Source organism: Maniola hyperantus, chromosome 2, assembly GCF_902806685.2.
Source record: "Maniola hyperantus chromosome 2, iAphHyp1.2, whole genome shotgun sequence".
Lineage (NCBI taxonomy): Eukaryota > Metazoa > Arthropoda > Insecta > Lepidoptera > Nymphalidae > Maniola > Maniola hyperantus.
The window spans coordinates 17,024,491-17,045,063 of NC_048537.1; the positions used below are offsets into that span (position 1 = coordinate 17,024,491).

The 20,573-nt window shown below is 36.8% G+C and overlaps 1 protein-coding gene across 6 annotated transcripts in view; it reads left to right on the plus strand.

The window, feature by feature from the left end:
- The window catches only part of Obsc (Obscurin), a 70,352-nt gene that overhangs the window by 10,366 nt on the left and 39,413 nt on the right, over nucleotides 1-20,573 (plus strand). For 5 of the 6 annotated variants that reach the window (XM_069506734.1, XM_069506730.1, XM_069506736.1 and 2 more), the window contains exons 4-10: nucleotides 11,599-11,691; nucleotides 12,739-13,038; nucleotides 13,305-13,455; nucleotides 13,624-16,230; nucleotides 16,535-16,780; nucleotides 17,737-17,878; nucleotides 18,238-18,425. In XM_069506734.1, coding sequence (XP_069362835.1) covers nucleotides 11,599-11,691; nucleotides 12,739-13,038; nucleotides 13,305-13,455; nucleotides 13,624-16,230; nucleotides 16,535-16,780; nucleotides 17,737-17,878; nucleotides 18,238-18,425 — 3,727 coding nt within the window. The remainder of the gene's footprint in view (nucleotides 1-11,598; nucleotides 11,692-12,738; nucleotides 13,039-13,304; nucleotides 13,456-13,623; nucleotides 16,231-16,534; nucleotides 16,781-17,736; nucleotides 17,879-18,237; nucleotides 18,426-20,573) is intronic. The other variant, XM_069506735.1, reaches the window with a different exon arrangement.

Sequence of the window (20,573 nt, forward strand, 5' to 3'; positions counted from 1 at the left end):
AATTTGTGTAGTCCACGCGGACGAAGTCGCGAGCATAAGCTAGTAAGTAATAAAATTATGTGATTTCTTGTACAGCGGTAGTTTATGGGGCTAGAATTCGTTTGCATCGGGATGGATTAGATATTGATTAAAAGAAAATCGTGATTTTCAAAAATAGTGGAGTAATTTCTACCGGAAGAAATTTTTATGTTAAAAAATTTAAATATACTTGTCGTTAACCCCTTGTGGCGTCATTAAGTTGTTAAGTCGTCGCTTTCCGTACAGCGTGACGTTAATAATTAATTAAGTTAAAAATAAATAAAAATCATGTTTTTTTAGCCTCATAAACTACCTCTACCTATATAAAAATCACATCATTTTATTACAACAGTCCAAGACCCTACTAATAGGTATTTACAGTACGCAGCCGAAAGTAATGTACCTTTAGAAGGAGACAGCAGATTTGTAGAGCACTGTCTCTGTCGTTGAGATCGACAAAACGTCACATAGGTATGAGTGACAGAGACAACGCTCTACAAAGCCAAAAATGACATTCTAAAGGCCGATGTACATTACTTTCGGCTGCGTAGTGTAATACTTCATCATGATCAACCCATCGCCGCCGTATGGCCAAACACTTCTCAGAATGAGAACTGTTTGGCCATACATGGCTTAGTCTACCACACTGGCCAAGTGCAGATTTACAGACTTCACACACCTTTGAGAACATTACGGAAAACTCTCAGGTATGCAGGTTTCCTCACGATGTTTTCCTTCACCGTTTAAGCAAGTGGCTCGGGATCGAACCCCAGACCCCAAACTAGAAGGCTGATTAACCACTATACTATTTTCTTCAAAGTATTTTAAATATAATAATGTTCGTAGAACTCGATTATAGTCAGAAATTATTATTTTTAATCTTTCTAATAGCAGATTCTACATTTCTATTGCTATAATCATGCTATTTGCTAATTATTATACTAATTTGTGCATTTCTGTAAAATTTTAGAACAATTTTTTTACCTGCTGCGCCATCTACCAATTACACGGTTAACTAAATAAAACGAAGCAAACAAGTTCCCTGAAAATTCCACTGGGAGTTGAGGCGTCGCTGTTCAGGAGTTTATTTCAGGATGACGTTGTGAATACATACGTCAACGATAGGTGTCGCTATAAAACTTTACGTAGGTACCTAGTTCTCAGATTCAAACCACAAATTACTATTCGGTTCGATGTGGGATCGATAGATTGTTCATAGATAGCTCTACCAGTATGTTTTCCGATACGGAAAAAGTTCTAAGATTTTTGTAAAACTCTTTCTTTTTATAAAAGTTTGTTAACTTTTTTACGAATCGTTCTTTTGGATTATTTTAAAATAAAATAATTGGTTAGCTAGGTACCTGAGTAGGTACCTATATTCTATCATAAGAAAATACATAGGTACAGTGGAAACTCGATTAACCGGACTAATTGTTGTCGATAGGGATCCGGATAATCGAAAATCCAGATAATCGAATGTATGAAGAAAAGCGGGTTTTGTGCATATTATGTAGTTCAATTATAATAGTATTTTCAATTTTCAAAGTAAGATAACTATACCAAGTGGGATATCGTATGAAAGGACTTTGCCTGTACATTTTAAAACAGATTTTTATTTATTTTTATGCATAATAGTTTTTGATTTATCGTATAAAATGGCGAAAAAAATACCTGAGTATAGAACCCTCGGTGCGCGAGTCTGACTCGCACTTGGCCGAACAATTTTCGGTTGGTAGTCCGGATAATCGCGAATCCGTATAAATGAGGGCCGGATAATCGAGTTTCTACCGTACATAGACTATTAAAATCATAAACCTTCCTTTTGGCGTTGCCGGATAAAAACAACCATGAGCTAATTTCTATTGTATTTTGATATTTTAAACCATTAACTTATTATTGTTTAAAAAAAATTAAGAATTGGGAAGAAACTGGGGCACGTCAATCAGGGATTCTGAGAATTTTCGCGGCTATGTCTAGGCTATGTTTACATTACCTAGGCGAATGCCCCCGAAATGAGGGAACGACAACGGTAGGGCGATTGTCTAAAACCTGCATCAATCATTATTACAATCTCAATTGTTCTGATTGGCTGAATTTGTGCGATTCTTGTTGCAAAAATGCATTGTGGCCAATAGTGAGCGAGCATTAACCAATCAGAGATGTTTGCGATCGTGACATTGTAGCTGTCAAACAACCGCCGTAGGGCCACCGTATCAAACGCTGTAGTGCTGAGGGGCACCAAACGGTTTTATACTTTTTCAAGACAGAAAATATACCTGCATGAAAATACAGACAGGAACAGGACCGACAAAACATAAAGGTACGAGTGACAGAGACAACGCACTACAAAGCCGAAATGTCAGTCTAATGGCTGATGTACATTACTTTCTGCCGCGTACCTACTGTACCCGCAGTACAAGATTTTACGTCTCACCAAACCAAACCAAATTCGAGAGTCGAAATACTTCCGCGTTACAGTAAAATGGACCTAAACAGCCTTGAATTGAAGTCAAATATTCAATGCCACTGATTTTAATTTCGCAATGTTTCCGCTTGGAGCGCTGGCTGTAGAAGTGTAGACAAACTTGAGCTTTAAAACAAGGAGTTTAAGATCCAGTTTACTGTAACGCGGAAGTATTTCGACTCTCGAATTTGGTTTGGTTTGGTGAGACGTAAAATCTTGTACTACGGGTACGGTAACTAAGTGTAAACTACGAAGTATGAATAGATTCGAAGATGTTTTGTAACGGTTAGCTAGATTGGAGTGTGAAAAGATTGAAATAATGAGAGAAAAAGGTTTTTTAAATTCAGATACAAGTTAGCTCTTGACTGCAATCTCACCTGGCGGTAAGTGATGATGCAGTCTAGGATGGAAGCGGACTGGAAGAGATATGGCAGTTTTTATTAAACCCATGCCCCTTTGGTTTCTACACGGCATCGTACCGGAACGCTAAATCGTTTTGCGGAACGACTTTGCCAGTAGGGTGGTAACTTTCCACGACCAAAGCCTCCCACATAGGTTTATCTAGATAAGTGTGCCGCACACTACAATTTAAGGCTTAAATGTGGCAGAATCTATATTTTTTTTACTTAAAAGGGCAATCAACAGGTTACAAAAAATACTTAAAACTGTAGACACTCTAGTGATTGTCACAGCTTGCGATGAGAAACTAGATAGAAGGAGAAAAAGCGAAAAAGGAAATAGGACCAAATTAGATCCAGCAAATAAAATGACATCCATATTTTTTCGGACTATCCTGAAAAAAACTACAAAAGCTGGTGAGTGTATTAGGAACGCGAACTATTCTAGTCTCTGGCGGGATGCCGACGCGCTGTTACGCTCACTGGCGCCCACCAACATCTGAATTACATAGCGAACAACTATACCTATGTACCCACCTAGATAATTGACACGATGGCCCTTACACTGTACACAACTAATTATCATCACTGTAATTGACAGACTGATGTAACCGCATTTATCATCGGCATGTCTTCTTCAACTCGAACTTCTCGAAGTACTATCGTATCTTTATTATATAAAAGGAAAAGGTGATTGACTGACTGACTGATCTATCAACGCACAGCTCAAACTACTAAATGTCCCCAAAACAGCAATGTTAAATTTCTTACGTGTATTGTTTACTCAGGTGGAGATTGTGGATTTATGCCAAAGAAAGCTTAGCAAAAACTCTGCAACGCAATTCGTGTTCGCCTAATTACCTGTTCCGAGCATTTAAATAAAGCTTAATCATGTTTTTCTTGAAGTTTTTACGAATCGAGTTGTGAGAGCAAATCTCGACTCTAGTATCATAAGGTCGGATGTGTACTGTGTGACTAAACTTTTTAGATAAAGGTAATGAGCATCTCGCGCTCTTTCTGCCAAGCTGACACCAGTATTTCTATCTCTTTTCGTTATAAAGATATTATAAGGTCGGATCTGAAGACATTCTAAAAATTCCGAGAACCATAATTATATTTTTGTTTTTTGTTTTGGCTCTCCTGAAAAGTAGCAAACACCAATATGCATGCACATCCGACCTTATGATACTAGAATCGAGAATTTAGAAAGAATGTTAGATTCATCGTCATCATCAACCGACAGACGTCCACTGCTGGACATAGGTCTCGTGTAGGGACTTCTACACGCCACGGTCTTGCGACGCCCGGCTGAATCCAGCGGCTCTGATGTCGTCCGTCCACCTAGTAGGGGTCTTCCAACACTGCGTCTTCCGGTGCGAGGTCGCCATTCCTTCACATCTTGGGACCCCAACGTCTATCGGTTTTACTTCAGCTTCGCAACCCGTTGAGCTGTGTCGGTTACTCTAGTTCTCCTACGGATCTCCTCATTTCTAATTTGATCACGTAGAGAAACTCCAAGCAAAGCTCTCTCTATCGCCCACTGAGTGACTCTGAGTTTATGTTAGACTAGCTTATGCTCGCGACTTCGTCCGCGTGGACTACACAAATTTCAAACCCCTACTTCACCCCCTTAGGGGTCGAATTTTCAAAAATCCTTTCTTAGCGGATGCCTACGTCATAATAGCTATCTGCATGCCAAATTTCAGCCCGATCCGTCCAGTAGTTTGAGCTGTGCGTTGATAGATCAGTCAGTCAGTCAGTCAGTCAGTCAGTCACCTTTTCTTTTTATATATTTAGATTCACTGCTAGTTTAATATAATTGCAGTTCGTCAGCCCACTCATTTCGTAATCATAATCTACATTTAAAACACTCTTTTTAATGCCCACAAATATTTGAAACATTTTCAGAATAATCTTGAATGCCACTCTCAATGACTATTTCATCGGTTATTCGAACACATTCAAACAACACAAAAATAATACGGAATCCTACGCAAGTCTCATCTCCGGTCAACCTGAGTCAATCCTAATAATAAATATCCTAAACTGATCTATAACGGTTAGTACCTACCTATCTTGTTTTCTCGAATGGTATCTAAGTATTATGACATTATCATCTCAACCCATCTCAAACCTACTATTGAGTACGGATCTTCTCTCAGAATTAAAAGAGTTTAAGCATAGTCCACCACGCTAGCCAAATGCAAATCGGCAGACTTTACACACTGCTGCAATCATTATTGAGTCAGGAATGCAAGTTTTCTCACCATGTTTTCCCTATAATGGGGAGTGCTATGAAGAGTTGTTTGATCTTATTCCACCCTCCTTTTTCTACAACCGCACCGCACGCCACCGCAAAGAATTTCACCCTCACCACCTGGGTGGGACGTGCAGCTCGACCGCCCGTTGTGCCAGACCCTTTTTTCCACGCACATGCAAGCTGTAGAATAAACTCCCTTCGGCGGTGTTCCCATTAGATTTCAACATGGGGTTATTCAAGGGGCGGATCAACAAATTCCTGAAAGGCCGGCAACACATTGTTGGTTCCTCTGGTACTGCAAATGTTCATGGGCGGCGGTAATGGTTTGCTCGCCATTTTTATTTAAAAAAAAATGTTTTCCTTCATCACTTCACTTGCATTGAAGTGATGTTTAATTGCTTACAACGCACATAATTCCGAAAAGTTAGAAGTGCGTGCCCGTGATAAATCTCGGCATCCCTTGAATATCAACATCAACTTCCCTTGATAGAACAATCACACCAAATAGTAGAAGATAATGCAGCCTTAAGTGGAGCTTATCTGTCTAAAAAGTCACTCTTCTTTTGAAGGTAAGGAAATATTGTAGCTAGCGGGGAAAACGGAAGCTGGAAGGATATTCCATATTCTAGCTGTGGAATTAGAAACGAGGAATAAAATCGTTTCGCACGAGTCCGTGGAATTTTTATTAATATGTAGGAGTGCATTCCTGGGCGATGCCTCTTAATTCTTTCCAAAAATCATCCAGTTTCCAGTCTGTATTGATTTCAAACACAAAAGTTTATTGGATCCCAAAAATCTGTTTCTATTCTCATGGTATTGTCTAACTCTCCCACATTGAAAACCGAAGTTAATTTGGGAACAATTAACAGCTGCGTCCCAAGCAAGGATACTCAAGGTTTGTTTAGCGACCTTGTCAACTGTCAAGTGACCGTGGACCGTGGAACTGATAACAACTGGAGCACATCACCAGAGAAATTTTAGCGTTATCCTCTAAAAACAGGAACGAACAGCTGCGTCCCAAGCAAGGATCTTCAAGGTTTATTTTGCGACCTTGTCAACTGTCAAGTGACCGTGGACCGTGGAACTGATATCAACTGGAACACATCACCAGAGAAATTTCTACGTTATCATCTAAAACAGGAACAAACAGCTGCGTCCCAAGCAAGGATACTCAAGGTTTGTGTAGCGACCTTATCAACTGTCAAGTGACCGTGGACCGTGGAACTGATATCAACTGGAACACGTCACCAGAGAAATTTCTACGTTATCATCTAAAACAGGAACAAACAGCTGCGTCCCAAGCAAGGATACTGAAGGTTTGTTTAGCGACCTTATCAACTGTCAAGTGACCGTGGACCGTGGAACTGATAACAACTGGAGCACATCACCAGAGAAGTTTCAGCGTTATTCTCTAAAAACAGAAACAAAGAGCTGCGTCACAAGCAAGGGTTCTCAAGGTTTGTTTAGCGACCTTGTCAACTGTCAAGTGACCGTGGACCGTGGAATTGATAACTGGAGCACGTCACCAGAGAAATTTCAGCGTTATCCTCTAAAAACATCGTTCTATGTTTAGCGACGGACCGTGCAGGGTACTTCGCTGACCAGTCGCTTGGAAGCCGCGGCCGCGAACACCTCGCAAGCTCCAGCGTTGCCGACCTTCGACCACTCGACCGAGTGAAGTGTGTGACTGTGATTGTGTTCTTAAACCGTATACCTGCGAAGTTCTCCACCTCAGGTACGAGCCAAGGAGCCTACAGTACTTGCGACTCAAGTGTATTATATAAAGGTTTTTAAAAATCCCGTGGGAACTCTTTGATTTTCCTCGGTGCGCGAGTCTGACTCGCACTTGGCCGGTTTATTATTAAGAAAAGGTAATTTCATGATATTAAGATCCAGTTGTTTATTTATATGTAAAAAATCGTCTAACTTACACACTATTAGGATTACCTTTGCCACTCTCCAGGTCTTTATCTATACCCCTGCAAAAAATCACGTCAATCCGTTACACCGTTGCGACGTGATTGAAGGACAAACCAAGAAACAAACACACTTTCGCATTTATAATAAGGGTACTGAAGGGTACTGATTTAGACGGGATGTTACGAAATGGTGTTTTTTCCCAACATTCGGTACGGGTGTAGTGTTTCAAGCAACACGTCTGGTTTATTTCGAGGCGATTGGCGTGGGAGGATGATCGCAAGAGCTGTCTAAAGCTCTAGTCGCAGATTCGTGTTCGATGGAATACCTACTCTCGAAGATTTAGCAGATGACCTTGACCTATTTTTTCCAGTTTGATTGTAAGGTTGAACGTCAATCTTGAAAGACCACCAAAGGTTGTGGTAGATATTGCTATCAGCAATAAGGCAGCCTTTACATACATTATGTGAATTTTTAGTTTATTTATGTTTTTCCTATTTTATGTGCAAAAGACTCTCTTGTAAGCAAATTGCCGTATGTGTAGGTAAAACTGCTATTTTTGATATGACATAACTAACAACAAAAAACCGGCCAAGTGCGAGTCAGGCTCGCGCAATGAGGGTTCCGTAATACAGTCGTATTTTTTCGACATTTTGCACGATAATTAAAAAACTATGATGCATAAAAATAAATAAAAATCTGTTTTATAATGTACAGGTGAAGACCTTTCATATGATACCCCACTTGATATAGTCACTCACTTCGAAAGTTGAAAATACTAATTATTAGTTCATGACCACAATTTTTTTTTTTTGTGTGATCTAACCCTAAATTCACGGTTTTCAGATTTTTCCCCAAATGTCAGCTATAAGATCTACCTACCTGCCAAATTTCATGATTCTAGGTCAACGGGAAGTACCCTGTAGGTTTCTTGACAGACAGACAGACAGACAACAAAGTGATCCTATAAGGGTTCCGTTTTTCCTTTTGAGGTACGGAAACCTAAAAACATAACATACATTCACAAACATAAAACGTTCGTGATCTGTCATTATTTGTATTATCTCAGTTTGTTTTGGGCTTCTTCTCAAACCTGGGCGCATTTAGAACCCACATACCTTTAGTTTTAAGATGACGTAAATAATAATCACCATCACTTCACTATCATCATCATCATCATCAACCAATAGACGTCCACTGCTGGACATAGGTCTCTTGTAGGGACTTCCACACGCCACGGTCTTGCGCCGCCTGGATCCAGCGGCTCCCTGCGACTCGTCTGATGTCTTCACTATACATAACTAAATGGATTTTATATTGATCATTGAAAAAGTGTACAACATAAAACCAACTTCAATGAAGATATTATTTAAACAAATTAATCAAAGGCATTATCACATCGAATACAATAATTTAGTATCACAGCTTATGTTAGTATTACAAAAGATGTGATCCTAGTAAGATTGAGAAAGATGATAGAAATAGTGATCTTAGTAAGACTGCGAAAGATGATAGAAAGAAAGTGATTAAAAATTGTGTTAGCAAAATATTTGAATGTATGACGTTTCCTATAAAACTGGCAAGCAAAATATTTTCGAAGGCAAATTAAAATCTTCTGCTCCGTATCTTACTAGTTACGCATCAATATAAATACGATAAAAGGATTTCTTGCAATCATAATCTTTCGACATTCAATAAACTTTTGTTGTAACAAGACATGGCAAAACCACCAAAAGTTACAGCAAAATGTAATCATTTTATACATTCAAAAGAATTAGATCTCGTAAATTAACATAACCTTTGTGAAGAAGCAAAACAAACAAAAATGTGCTTTGGTTCACTATGTTTTGGTCAGATTTAGATTTCGGTTCACGATCAATAAAAAGTAATGGATTGCGGTTAATGGGCGCTCAAATAAATAAAATGAACATCTGCTAAAAGCTGATTAAAGCATTTTTTTAAACATGGTTAATATAGAGACGCTCCTATATTTTGTAAAACTTATCACACATTTAGGAACTTACTATGAACTCTACTGTATTTCGAGCTACTAAAATATAATATAAAATATTTTATTCAGAAAATATCGTAATATACCTACCTAAGTTATTAGCAAATATAAACACAAAAAAGACATAGTTAACGCATTGCATTTAGTATAACGTTTTATGGTATATGGTCAGGCCTTAGATAGAGTAGAAGACATCTCAACCAACATTCTTTAATTGGCCATACTTCTGTAATTAGCATTTAAAAAACTTATTGTATTATTTCGCTGTTGATTACCTATAATAAATAAAATAAAATAAAATAAAACATGAGTCTACACTCTACAGTCGGCCCAATATTGGTTTTAGTAACTTTTCGTCAAATTCATAGAAACTCTGCATTAAACTAAAATAAATCCGGCAATAATATTATAATTTCTGAGTGAATGAGTAAGGTTTCCGTTGGTTTATGTTTTTCAAGAAATATTTGGCGGCAGTCAACGGTCCAAAACTAATATAATGTAATATGTCAAGGTGCTCTTAAATTAGCCCGACTGCCACCACGGATTCCATGTTGTGCTATCCATGCTTTATGCGCCCGATTTATAATCGTTTGACTACTACTTCGAGTTCTTTTTAACATTATAGAAGATTTTATACCTTGTTGACAAAGAATATGTCACTAATAAAACATACCTAAGTCCTACTTCTATCTTTGTTGTAGGCTATTCTTCTGCCTTTACAACCTCTCTCACTGGCATAAGGGCTCTGGTAGAGTAATCTCTAGATGAGATAAGTGTTTCCCTGTGCCCCTTTTCTATCTTTTTTATTTTTACTACTTATTACTAATGCTGGATCATAATATTTTATGTTATAACTGTGCTATTTAAATAAACTCACAGATATTATTTCCATCTCTATTTCTTTATAGAATCCAAATAATATTATCCAGATTATATGTTGAGATTTCCTCACTATGTTTTATTTATTTCGAGAAACACGAACTGGGCCAAGGATAGCCCTACAATGTTCCCGTAGGCACTTAGCACTATGTAATCTATGTAATGTGCTAATGTCTTATACTATCTTTGTTTTCATTGTAACTATTTTCAATTGTAAATGTTGCCATTCAATGGTCAATTCATAGCAAATCCATAGCCCCGATTTTATTATGGACTAGCTGATGCCCGTGACTGCGTCCACATGGAATTAGGTTTTTTAAAAATTCCGTGGGAACTCTTTGATTTTCTGGGATAAAAAGTAGCCTATGTCACTCTCCAGGTCTTTAACTATACCCATGCAAAAATCACGTCAATCCGTTGGACCATTGCGACGTGATTGAAGGACAAACCAAGACACCAACAAACAAACACACTTGCGCATTTATAATAAAGGGTAGGTACTGATTTTATAATAGGGAATGTTTTTTTTTTTTAAATAAAGGACCTGGTAGCCTTTGATTGAAATTTCACCTGGGTGTAGGTAAGTGAGCCTAAGATTGACGTGGGCCAACATGGAAAGGTTATGGTAGTTTTTACCATAATCGATTTCCACGCGGCATCGTACCGGAACGTAATTTAAATAATTATGCTATAATAGTGAAACAATTTCATTTCAATTGCCAGGAAGATATTTTAATTAGGTGTCACAATGTAATCCATGTGGACATGAGCCAAGTTGTGTCGAACATAACTTTTGCTATCAATAATTTAATTGTAACCTTTATTAATTGCTTGGGAATGTCAGGCCGTTAAATGATTTCATAAGGCATTCAATAATAACTGGCCTGTTTCCACTTGAGACCGTCATTAGCAATAACAATAGGATTAAGTCGTGGCGGGTGAATTCAAAAGTATCTACAGTGGTTGGTTTGCAACAAAATAAGTATAAGATAGGTTGAACCGGCTCCTTTAAAAATGAATGGGCTCTATGAGTGTTTGGTTTATTACCCCTATTGTTTACGTGGCATGTCGAATGTAATCCTATTGTTATTGCTAATGACGGTCTCAAGTGAAAACACGCCAGTTTATTTTGAATGCACTATACTTATCTCAAATCTAGTTTTGATAGGTACTTCATGATTAATTTCTGCAGGTTTAGTACTATTTATTTCCTCTCCTTCCAATGTCTGCAATTTTTTTATAATCTTAGTCGGATCTGTAAAACAATTAATTTTTAATCTTTTTCTACAGAACATGTTCTTGTAGAATCAAACTACTATACCATAACATAAAGTAAAATTTACTCCCTACTTAGTTAGTTTTTCTGGTAACAGTAAACTAAATATCTTTACAAATTAAAGAATAGGTAACGAATTAGTGTTTTGGTTCCAGAATTTCATATGTTACAAAATAATTTTAAATACATATCAAAAATTGCGATTTTGATATGTATTTAAAATTATTTAGTAATTTCCTTGAAGTGTACCTACCTAGGAAAAAACACTAGGTATCATGAAAAATATAAAAATATTATGCTAGTCATGACTTAGTTTCATTTTATTCAAATAAATTGATAAAATATGTGCTACAAAGTAATACTAATTTTTTCCAGGTTTTGGCTGAAAAAGTTGGTGACGACAAAGGCCTCACTGAGCATCTCAAACTACCCATCCAGAGAATCAACGATTACCAACTTCTCTTAAAGGTAAACTGGTACATTTCTCAGTACCTTATCATTAGATTCTTATAAACTAATAGAATACACTTTATTAATGAGAAACTTAGCAAAAAATATTCTAATGATATAATTTGATAGTCAGTCAACATTAACATTTATTATTTACTAGCGTATGCTCGCGACTTCATCCGCGTGGACTACACCAATTTCAAACCCCCATTTCACCTCTTTAGGGGTTGAATTTTCAAAAATCCTTTTTTTAGCAAATGCCTACGTCATAACAGCTATCTGCATGCCAAATTTCAGCCTGATCCGTCAAGTAGTTTGAGCTATGCGTTGATAGATCAGTCAGTCAGTCAGTCACCTTTTCCTTTTATATATTTCGATAGATTTAATTTTCAAAGTAAAACTGAAAAAGTTGACCATTTTAAAAGTTTGGTTTCACCATAAAAACTCCTTCATCATCGTCAACTCCAAAGTTGTTAACTCAAAAACTTAGATACACCAAGGCTCTAGTTATATTCCTTTAAATAAAGGCTTAAGTAATACGAATTGATTTCCAATGATCTAAAATGTAAGTCATCCCGAACAAAATGCCCCATCAACGCAGTTGTTTACGACCGTTACAGAACAACGTTCCCGAAATAATCGAGCTTCACTGCGTATTACTCTTAGAAACTGCGAGCTTTGCCGTGACGCTAACAACAATTTACAAACAATAATCACGAAATACTTAACTGCTATTGATTCATTGAATTGGGAATAAAGGCTATTGACGCCTTTTTCATTCATAGAAGTTTTAATGGTCTGCAGTTCTTGACATAGGCTATATTATTCGTTAAAAGCAAAATAAATAAATCTCAAGTTTTTTGTTAGCAAGTTAACCGAAACTATGCCACCACCACTGCAAGGCTACAAAGTAAAATCAAAAATTATCAGTGCTGGAATTAATTCTGAGTGGAATAATTAATTCTGGCAGTTGTAAGATTACCGATTATAACATTATGTCTTCATGTTTAGGTCGTTTAAAAATAAAAGTATTTTATTACAATTTTACCTTGTTTTACTTTTCAGGAGTTGGTAAAATATTCGAAGCGCCTTGGTGACGACTGCACCGACCTCCAAAAGGCTCTCGAACTATTCCTCGGAGTCCCCAACCGAGCAACCAACAACCTCTTCATCGACAGCATCGAAGGTTACCGCGGTAACATCTACAAACTCGGTCGCTTGCTCACCCACGACTGGTTCACTGTCGACTTTGGAGACAAGCCGAAGAATAAATACCTCTTCCTCTTCAAAGCTAGGCTCTTGATCTGCGAAGTTGTGAACGTTGGTGATGGTCGATCAGTCTTTGTACTCCAATACATCGTTAAGGTAAGATTTAGAATTGTACTTTATTTCCTTGATGCATGGCTTTTTGTGGTACCATCAGAACCTTTTCATTGAAAGCATGGAAAATTACCGCGGTAATATCTGCAAGCTCGGCCAGTTGATAATCATTGACTAGTTTACTTTGGACTTTGGAAACAAGACGGAGAATAAACACCTCTCTTCAAATAATCTAGGATCTTAATCTTAATAATAATGACAGAAAAATGCACAGTAAAAAAGATTTTGTAATTTTAATTGTTATTTTTCAGCTCCCGGAGGTAGAACTCTTGGATGTGCCAGGTACAACAAAATTTGAGCTCCATAAGAAAGATCCTCCTCTTATCATCACTCTCAAAGCGACTAAGGAGTCAGCCAAGACTGCTTGGCTAAGGGAGATCAGACTCTACGCCACTGATTTAGGTATATAAGTTTACACTACTATCTTACCTTTACATAATTGTGTAGTACATCATTTGAAGTCCATCATTCTACTTCTAAAACTAAACTAAAACTTCTTCCTATTTTCATGGTGTACTTATTAGGGAAAACTATATAATCTCAAAATAACATCTTTTTTTTGTATTTCAGTCGCCCTAGCAGAACACGCAGCAGACGATCTTCAAGTATTATCACCACCAAAAGAAGAATCTCCTGAACCATCAGAGGAGAAAAGAAAAAGAGAACCATCGGAAGACAATCAGGTCGAAGAGAGACAAGAGAAGAAATCGCGAGTCGAAGAAGTTGTCGAAAAAGTTACTGATGTTTTAGCAGGAGACGAATCTTCGCATGTATCTAAAACGAAAAGAAAGACATCCGTTGAAAGTGAAGTTGCAAGCAAAATCTCTAAAACTGAAGTAACAGAAGTATCAATCAGCCAAGTTCAAGAGACTCAAAATTCTATTAGCGCTGCGAGTGAAGTCACAACTGATTTGGAAACTAAATCATTTGTGACACAAGTTAGCGAAGTAGAATCAGTCACTTCTCAGTCACAAGTAAGTCAACAGATAGTCGTTCAAGCTTCTGAAACTGCTGTGTCCCAGGTTGAAATTCAACAAGGAATCTCATCATCAATATCAGTTCAAAGCACATCTATCGAACAATCCGATACAGCTGAAATAGTTAAAAAAGAAAAAGTATCGAAAACACGTATTGAAGTGAAGTCAGAGGAGCTAAACAGTGAATCTTTGATTTCTTCATCTCAACAAAAAGCTAATTTAGTGTTTGAAAAATCATCTATTGAACAGTCACAGTTAGAACAGGAAGCAAAAGTTGAAGAAACACCACAAAGTCAGGAATCTGTTTCTTACAGTCGACGAACATCTAAAACATCCGTTGAACAATCAGGAAATGTTGAAAAGTCTGCAATTCAAACTGAAGTATTAGTAGAAAACAAATCTGAACTTGTTCAACAACAAATTAGTACAGAAAAAGAAGAAACTAAAACTGAAGCTAGTACTTTAGAGGCTACTTTAGATAGTTCTGCAAAAAGCTCTGTAGCTCGAAAAGAGTCTGTCAAAAAATCTAAAAATAACAGCAAAGTTACATCTCCTAAAAAGTCAGAACTTTTAGAAACTCAGAAGCCTGGTACAGAAAATAAAGAAAACGTTAATCCCACTCCTGAAAATACTTCCCCATCAAACGGAGGATCTGGTATTGAAGAATCACTTATTAGCAAAACAAAAGCAAAGACAGTAGAAAATAGTATAAAAGAATCTGAAAACACAAGTGAAAGTACAGCTTCAACTCGTAAAAGTGTAAAATCAAAGAAACTTGAAACTACAGAAAAAGCTACTGAAGAACTTTCAGTTACTAAAAAAGTTTTAGAAGAAGAAAAAGTCAACAACCAACCTGCAGAAAAATCTTCACAGGCAGTTGCAAGCAGCGATCAAACTGTAAACACCGGAGTATCAGAAGAGAGAGTTTTGGAAGAAAGTCAAACTGAAACCACAGAAGATAACGCAGAGGGAGAGATGTCGAGATATAGCCGCAGTTCGCGGCTTTCTGGAGAGTATTCCAGCAGCAGTCGTAAACTATCATCGGGTGGCCGCTATGAATCATCCTCTACATACGATAGCACTGGTATTTCATCCATCGGTCGCCGTGAAAGTGGATCTCGCATAGAAAGCTCTCGCTATGAATCTGGAGGTGCTCTTGAAGGTGCTGCCGCTTCCCGATATGAGTCTAAATACTCAACATCGAGCAGAACCGAAGGAGGCTCTAAGTACGGAATCGAATCGAGCTACGAAAGCAAAGAAGGTTCCAAATATGCTATTGAATCATCTCTAGCCAGTGAAAGTAAATTGGACAGTATTGCATCCAAATATGGTTTGGGATCTGAAACTCAAATTTCAGGAAGATCTTCTAAGCATAGTGTTGAAAGTAGTAACGATGGTAATTCTGGCAGCACCACTAAACGTGGTAGCATCGCGTCCAAGTATGGAATTGGATCAAACTCTGAAGTGCAAATAGAAGGTCGTTCTTCTAAGTACAGCGTTGAAGCTAGTTACGATGGCGATTCTTTGGAAACTAGCAGTAAACTAGACAGTATTGCATCCAAATATGGTTTGGGTTCTGAAACTCAAATTTCAGGAAGATCTTCTAAGCATAGTGTTGAAAGTAGTTACGATGGTAATTCTGGCAGCACCACTAAACGTGGTAGCATCGCGTCCAAGTATGGAATTGGATCGAACTCTGAAGTGCAAATAGAAGGTCGTTCTTCTAAGTACAGCGTTGAAGCTAGTTACGATGGCGATTCTTTGGAAACTAGCAGTAAACTAGACAGTATTGCATCCAAATATGGTCTTGGCTCTAACGAGACAAAAACTGAAGGACGATCCTCTAAATACACCGTTCAAACCAGCTATGACGGCAGCGAAGTCGATACTACGAGCAAAATCGACAGTATTGCCTCCAAATATGGACGTAATTCTATTACGGATAGCGCTAAAGTTGAAAATCGCTCCACAAAAGTTAATGTCGGAACAAATTTCGATGGTAACATTAATGGGGAATCCAAAATGGAATTAAAATATAGTTCAAAGAATAAAGAAGCATCTGAAAGCAAATTTTCTAAAAAATCCATCCTTTCCAACGGATCCGTTACAGGGGAGTATGAATCCACGAAAACTATTACCAGATCGGAATCTGATGGCAAACCAATTTTCACGAAGACTCTGGAAGGCCAGGATATTGAGCGTAAGTTAAAAACACAATAGTACAGTAGAACTCCAATAACACTCCATAGACACTTAGAGAGCTTGTACATACGCTTCTTAGTTACACTAACTTACACAACACATTGTGCTAACACGCGCTTTTAAATGTTTTAAGAAATCGTACGGACATTCGACAAAAGAAAACGTTAAAGACAACTAAATTAAAATGTTACTAATAACAAAAGTATAAAACTAAATGAAATTAGGTACTTAAAAGCATAAAAAAGAATGTTTGGTCAAATACCCGTACGATTTTTTCGCGTAACATAACTTTGGATTCCCAGCGGGTGAAAATGCAATCTTCGAGGTTGCCTGCGAGGAGTGCCCTGATGAGATTCAAGTGACGTGGCTTAAGGATAACAAGCCTTTCAACGATCGTCTAATGGACCGTGTGAACATGATGGTAAACGATGGAACCTACCGTCTTCAAGTGATGCATTGCAGAGAAGATGATTCTGGAACGTACACAGCGATCGCTGAGAATGTAAAAGGAAATGCACATTGCACCGCACAATTATCTGTCTACGAGTGTAAGTTCTTTCTCTCTTCTTCTCAGATACTATTGTTTGACAAATTGATTTCGTTGAATACATTTTCAAAATAAATACATCTTCATTTGCAAAAAGGAATACTGCAACTAAATACCTATGTGTTAAGAAATTCAGACAAAGTAGGAAAAATCATCAAAACCATTATTTAAACGAGAAGGACAAAATTTACCCCAGGCTGAACTATGCCTATCACAAACTTAATGCCACGAGTGCAAAACAACATGCGAATTTTTTTTCTTAAAATAGAAGATTTTTACTATTAAATGGCACATATATCATCTCTGTACATTCTGGGGCACGCGTCCACACAATTTTTGTCCATCTCCTTTTATTAAAATAAAATAAGTTTCTCCAAAATCAATTTGTCATCACAGAATTTTACAAAAAAATATTATAATGTATCACAATACCGCATGGCGCCGGCAATTTCATGGATCAAGTCATTTTAAAGCGTATAACACGTAGGACTGTCTTATCTCTCTTCTCCATCTGTAATTTTCCTGTAACTGTCTCTCGTATGTTTAGAAACAATTTATTTGGCTGCATGAAATGTGACGTACTTTTGGAATAACTATATTGATAAAATATAAACTCTGAACATTTTATAATTTCCTAATTTTCCGTTAATATTTTCAAAGTTGTAGGAATTTATTTTTAATTATTCTGTGTAAATTTTTAAGTAAACTTCCACAAAACCTCTTAAAGTAATCGGTATAATATATTATAGAATCTCTCAACAGGTAGGTATGATATTTTTTTAAAATCCTGATTCTATCAAACAATCTTGCAACATTCAGCAAGAAAGTCAGTTAAGATGTTATATAGGTACCTCCTAAGCGTTCAAACATTTTGGGAAATTTTGAAAATGATCAGAGTCTATTATGCCCATTACTCTTAAGTTTTTAAATTAATCTAGTTTATTGGCATAATTATAGTGACAACAGAAGAGAGGAAACGAAAGAACGCATTAAACGCACCATACTTCTTAGTCGCTCTGAAAGACACTGAGATCCTCCTCAACACCTATCTACGCTTCATGATCAAGGTCAAGGGCAATCCTAACCCTGAAGTCAAATTGTGAGTATAGCACTTTTAATTTTAATAGCAGTTACCCGCGACTTCTTCTGCGAAAGTGTTCTTATTTCCCATGAGATTAGAAAAGAAAGAAAAAAACTTTCCGCTACAAAAGTCCTCATTTAGTTACTCACTCAATCTTAGTTTACGGTACGGATATATAAGTCCTGTGTTCACCTCCTTAGCGGAGGAATTCCTCAAAACCGGTTATTAGCTGACACCTACGTCCTAGAAAGAACCTACCTTCCAAATTTCAAGTTTGTAAACTTTAAAATTTCTGAGATTTCGTGATTAGTCAGCGAGTGAGTGGTATTTTGCTTTTATATATAGGTATAGATTCTGAATGTTTATTTTGTCACCAGCTACCGTGATGGTAAAGAAATCACAACTTCGGACGGAGAGCGCCTGTCCATAGTGCGCACCAGAGCTGACCGAGGTTGCTACGAGTTGGTGATCGCGGACGTCTGCGCGGAGGACGCCGGCGTCTACTCCTGCAATGCTATGAACATCTACGGCGATGTGGTGTCAGAAGCCAAGGTCACTGTTGTCGGTAAGTCACGTTTTTTCAAATTGCACAGCAAATTTTAAACATACCGTTACCGTAAAGGTACTTACGTTCATTACTAACCCAAAAGTATTTTAGCGTCCAGTATGTAGCCACTGAATTTTATCCACAGACAAAACGGTTTAAAGACTCTAAAACTGATTTTATTAATAGTACCTTCCGAAAACAAGATGTTAAAAATATAAGCTACCTATGTAAAATTTAATACCAAGATCTGATTTCTCGTCAACCTCCAAGAGCAATTTACAAAAATTAGTAAACTTATCCTACTTTAATTATAAATCTGGGTTACGAACTCAAGGTTTTCTAAAATTTAATTTTCGATAGATGAAGTATGTCCGATATTCCTAGTCTTGCAAAATTTACGACTGACATACATATCTTGTAACACATTTATCGCAAAGAAAGTTGGACATGATCCAAAGTTTGTTTTTGATATAGTCGAGATTTGCGAGCCACCTATAATTGCCGCTAAAATTATACTCAATTTTAATGCCAAATTGTAATTACCTATTAACACAAATTCCTTTAAAATTGGTAGAATGTTTGAGGTTACTGCGCAAAACTTAAATCTGAGTGTCACAGAAAATTTATCATTTTTACTGATAATTTGTATCTATTAGAAAATTAATCGCTAATAGACCTGACGGATCATTTTTATAACCTCTGTATTACAAATTGCCAGAAAATCTCATTTTAAAAGCTTCACTAATAAAGTAATGAGCCTTTGGGGATTGACTAAAACATGAACATGCCCCTATAACATAGATTTCGTAAATTTGACATGAGTTCTTAACGATAACGATAAAAGATAAAAGCTATAGGTATTAGCTACACTAAGGATGTTACCTCATTGATGATTTTCACTAAACTGACCATTACCAACATATACCTAACACTCTCTAAGCATAGCATAGTCTCGCCTTAGAAATGAGATATGCCACTTACTCTGTACAATAGAATGAGCAGAAAGAACTGAATGCGATTGAACAGTATCTTGTAACACTAGAAATGACATGGCTCTATCATAGCAGATACCAGAGCACTATTCGATCCAGATCTATTAAACAGTAAAGACAATAGATCCCACAGACTAGACAACAAATTAATAATAGATCAGCAGAGATACAATGACCTTATTGTGCGTGCCAAGGGCTATCTAAAAGTATAATAATATGTAACAGCTTGTACCAAATGAAAATTGTTCGTGATGTGACTGTGTCGTAATTTTTTTTAATTCACCAGCCGAAACAAGGACTTAAACTAGCTGTATTGCAAGAAACTATTTAATTTATAGTGTTACAAGTATAATTTAAAGTGGCTGTGTTTAGATTAGAAATCTTTGCTACGTGCATTACATCATACTTATTTACGTTAAATTTGAACTCACATTTTTTTGCTAAACCTGTTATAACTTTGTGCTCTCCTACAGTGTAATGTTCGATATCTCTACAAACAATGCTAAGCTACATAATGTTAGCTTTGTTCAACAATTCCTTTCCATACTCTACATTCGTTCGAGCGTAGAGTGTTATTAGTTGAGATTATTACAGCAAACCTTGTTGTGATAATATGAGTCAAGTCAAACATAGTTAAATTTAGCTTAGCTTTGTTAGTGGTTATTGAGCATTTATCACATTTTAATTAAATATTATATCCACCCTCCAAATTTTTTTATATTTGACATTTTTAATTGGAATTACTGTTTTTTATTTAAACGTACCTAAAACGTCAATTAATCCTTAATATTTACAGTGATCTTAGATACTAAGTGAAAGTGAGTTGTCAATAAATACTTAATATTCACAGTGATGATAAATACTGAGTAAATTGTCAATAAATGCTTAATATTTACAGTGATCTTAAATACTGAGTGAATTGTCAATATTCAGCTATTAGTTTCTCGAACTGCCACCAGCAACTTAAACTTGTAACATTACAAATAAGGCTGCTTTTCCATCGGAGTTGTGCAATACGTTGCAAAATAGCATAGCTCCGTTTTCATAGCTTAGTTCATCTTTGATAGAGTTCATTGAACTTACACCTAAGCTATTAAGATTAAGTTATACTTTTGGTGCTCGAATACACCCTCGATTTATGTATTCACGCCCATCTCTATGGAAAGGCAGTTAA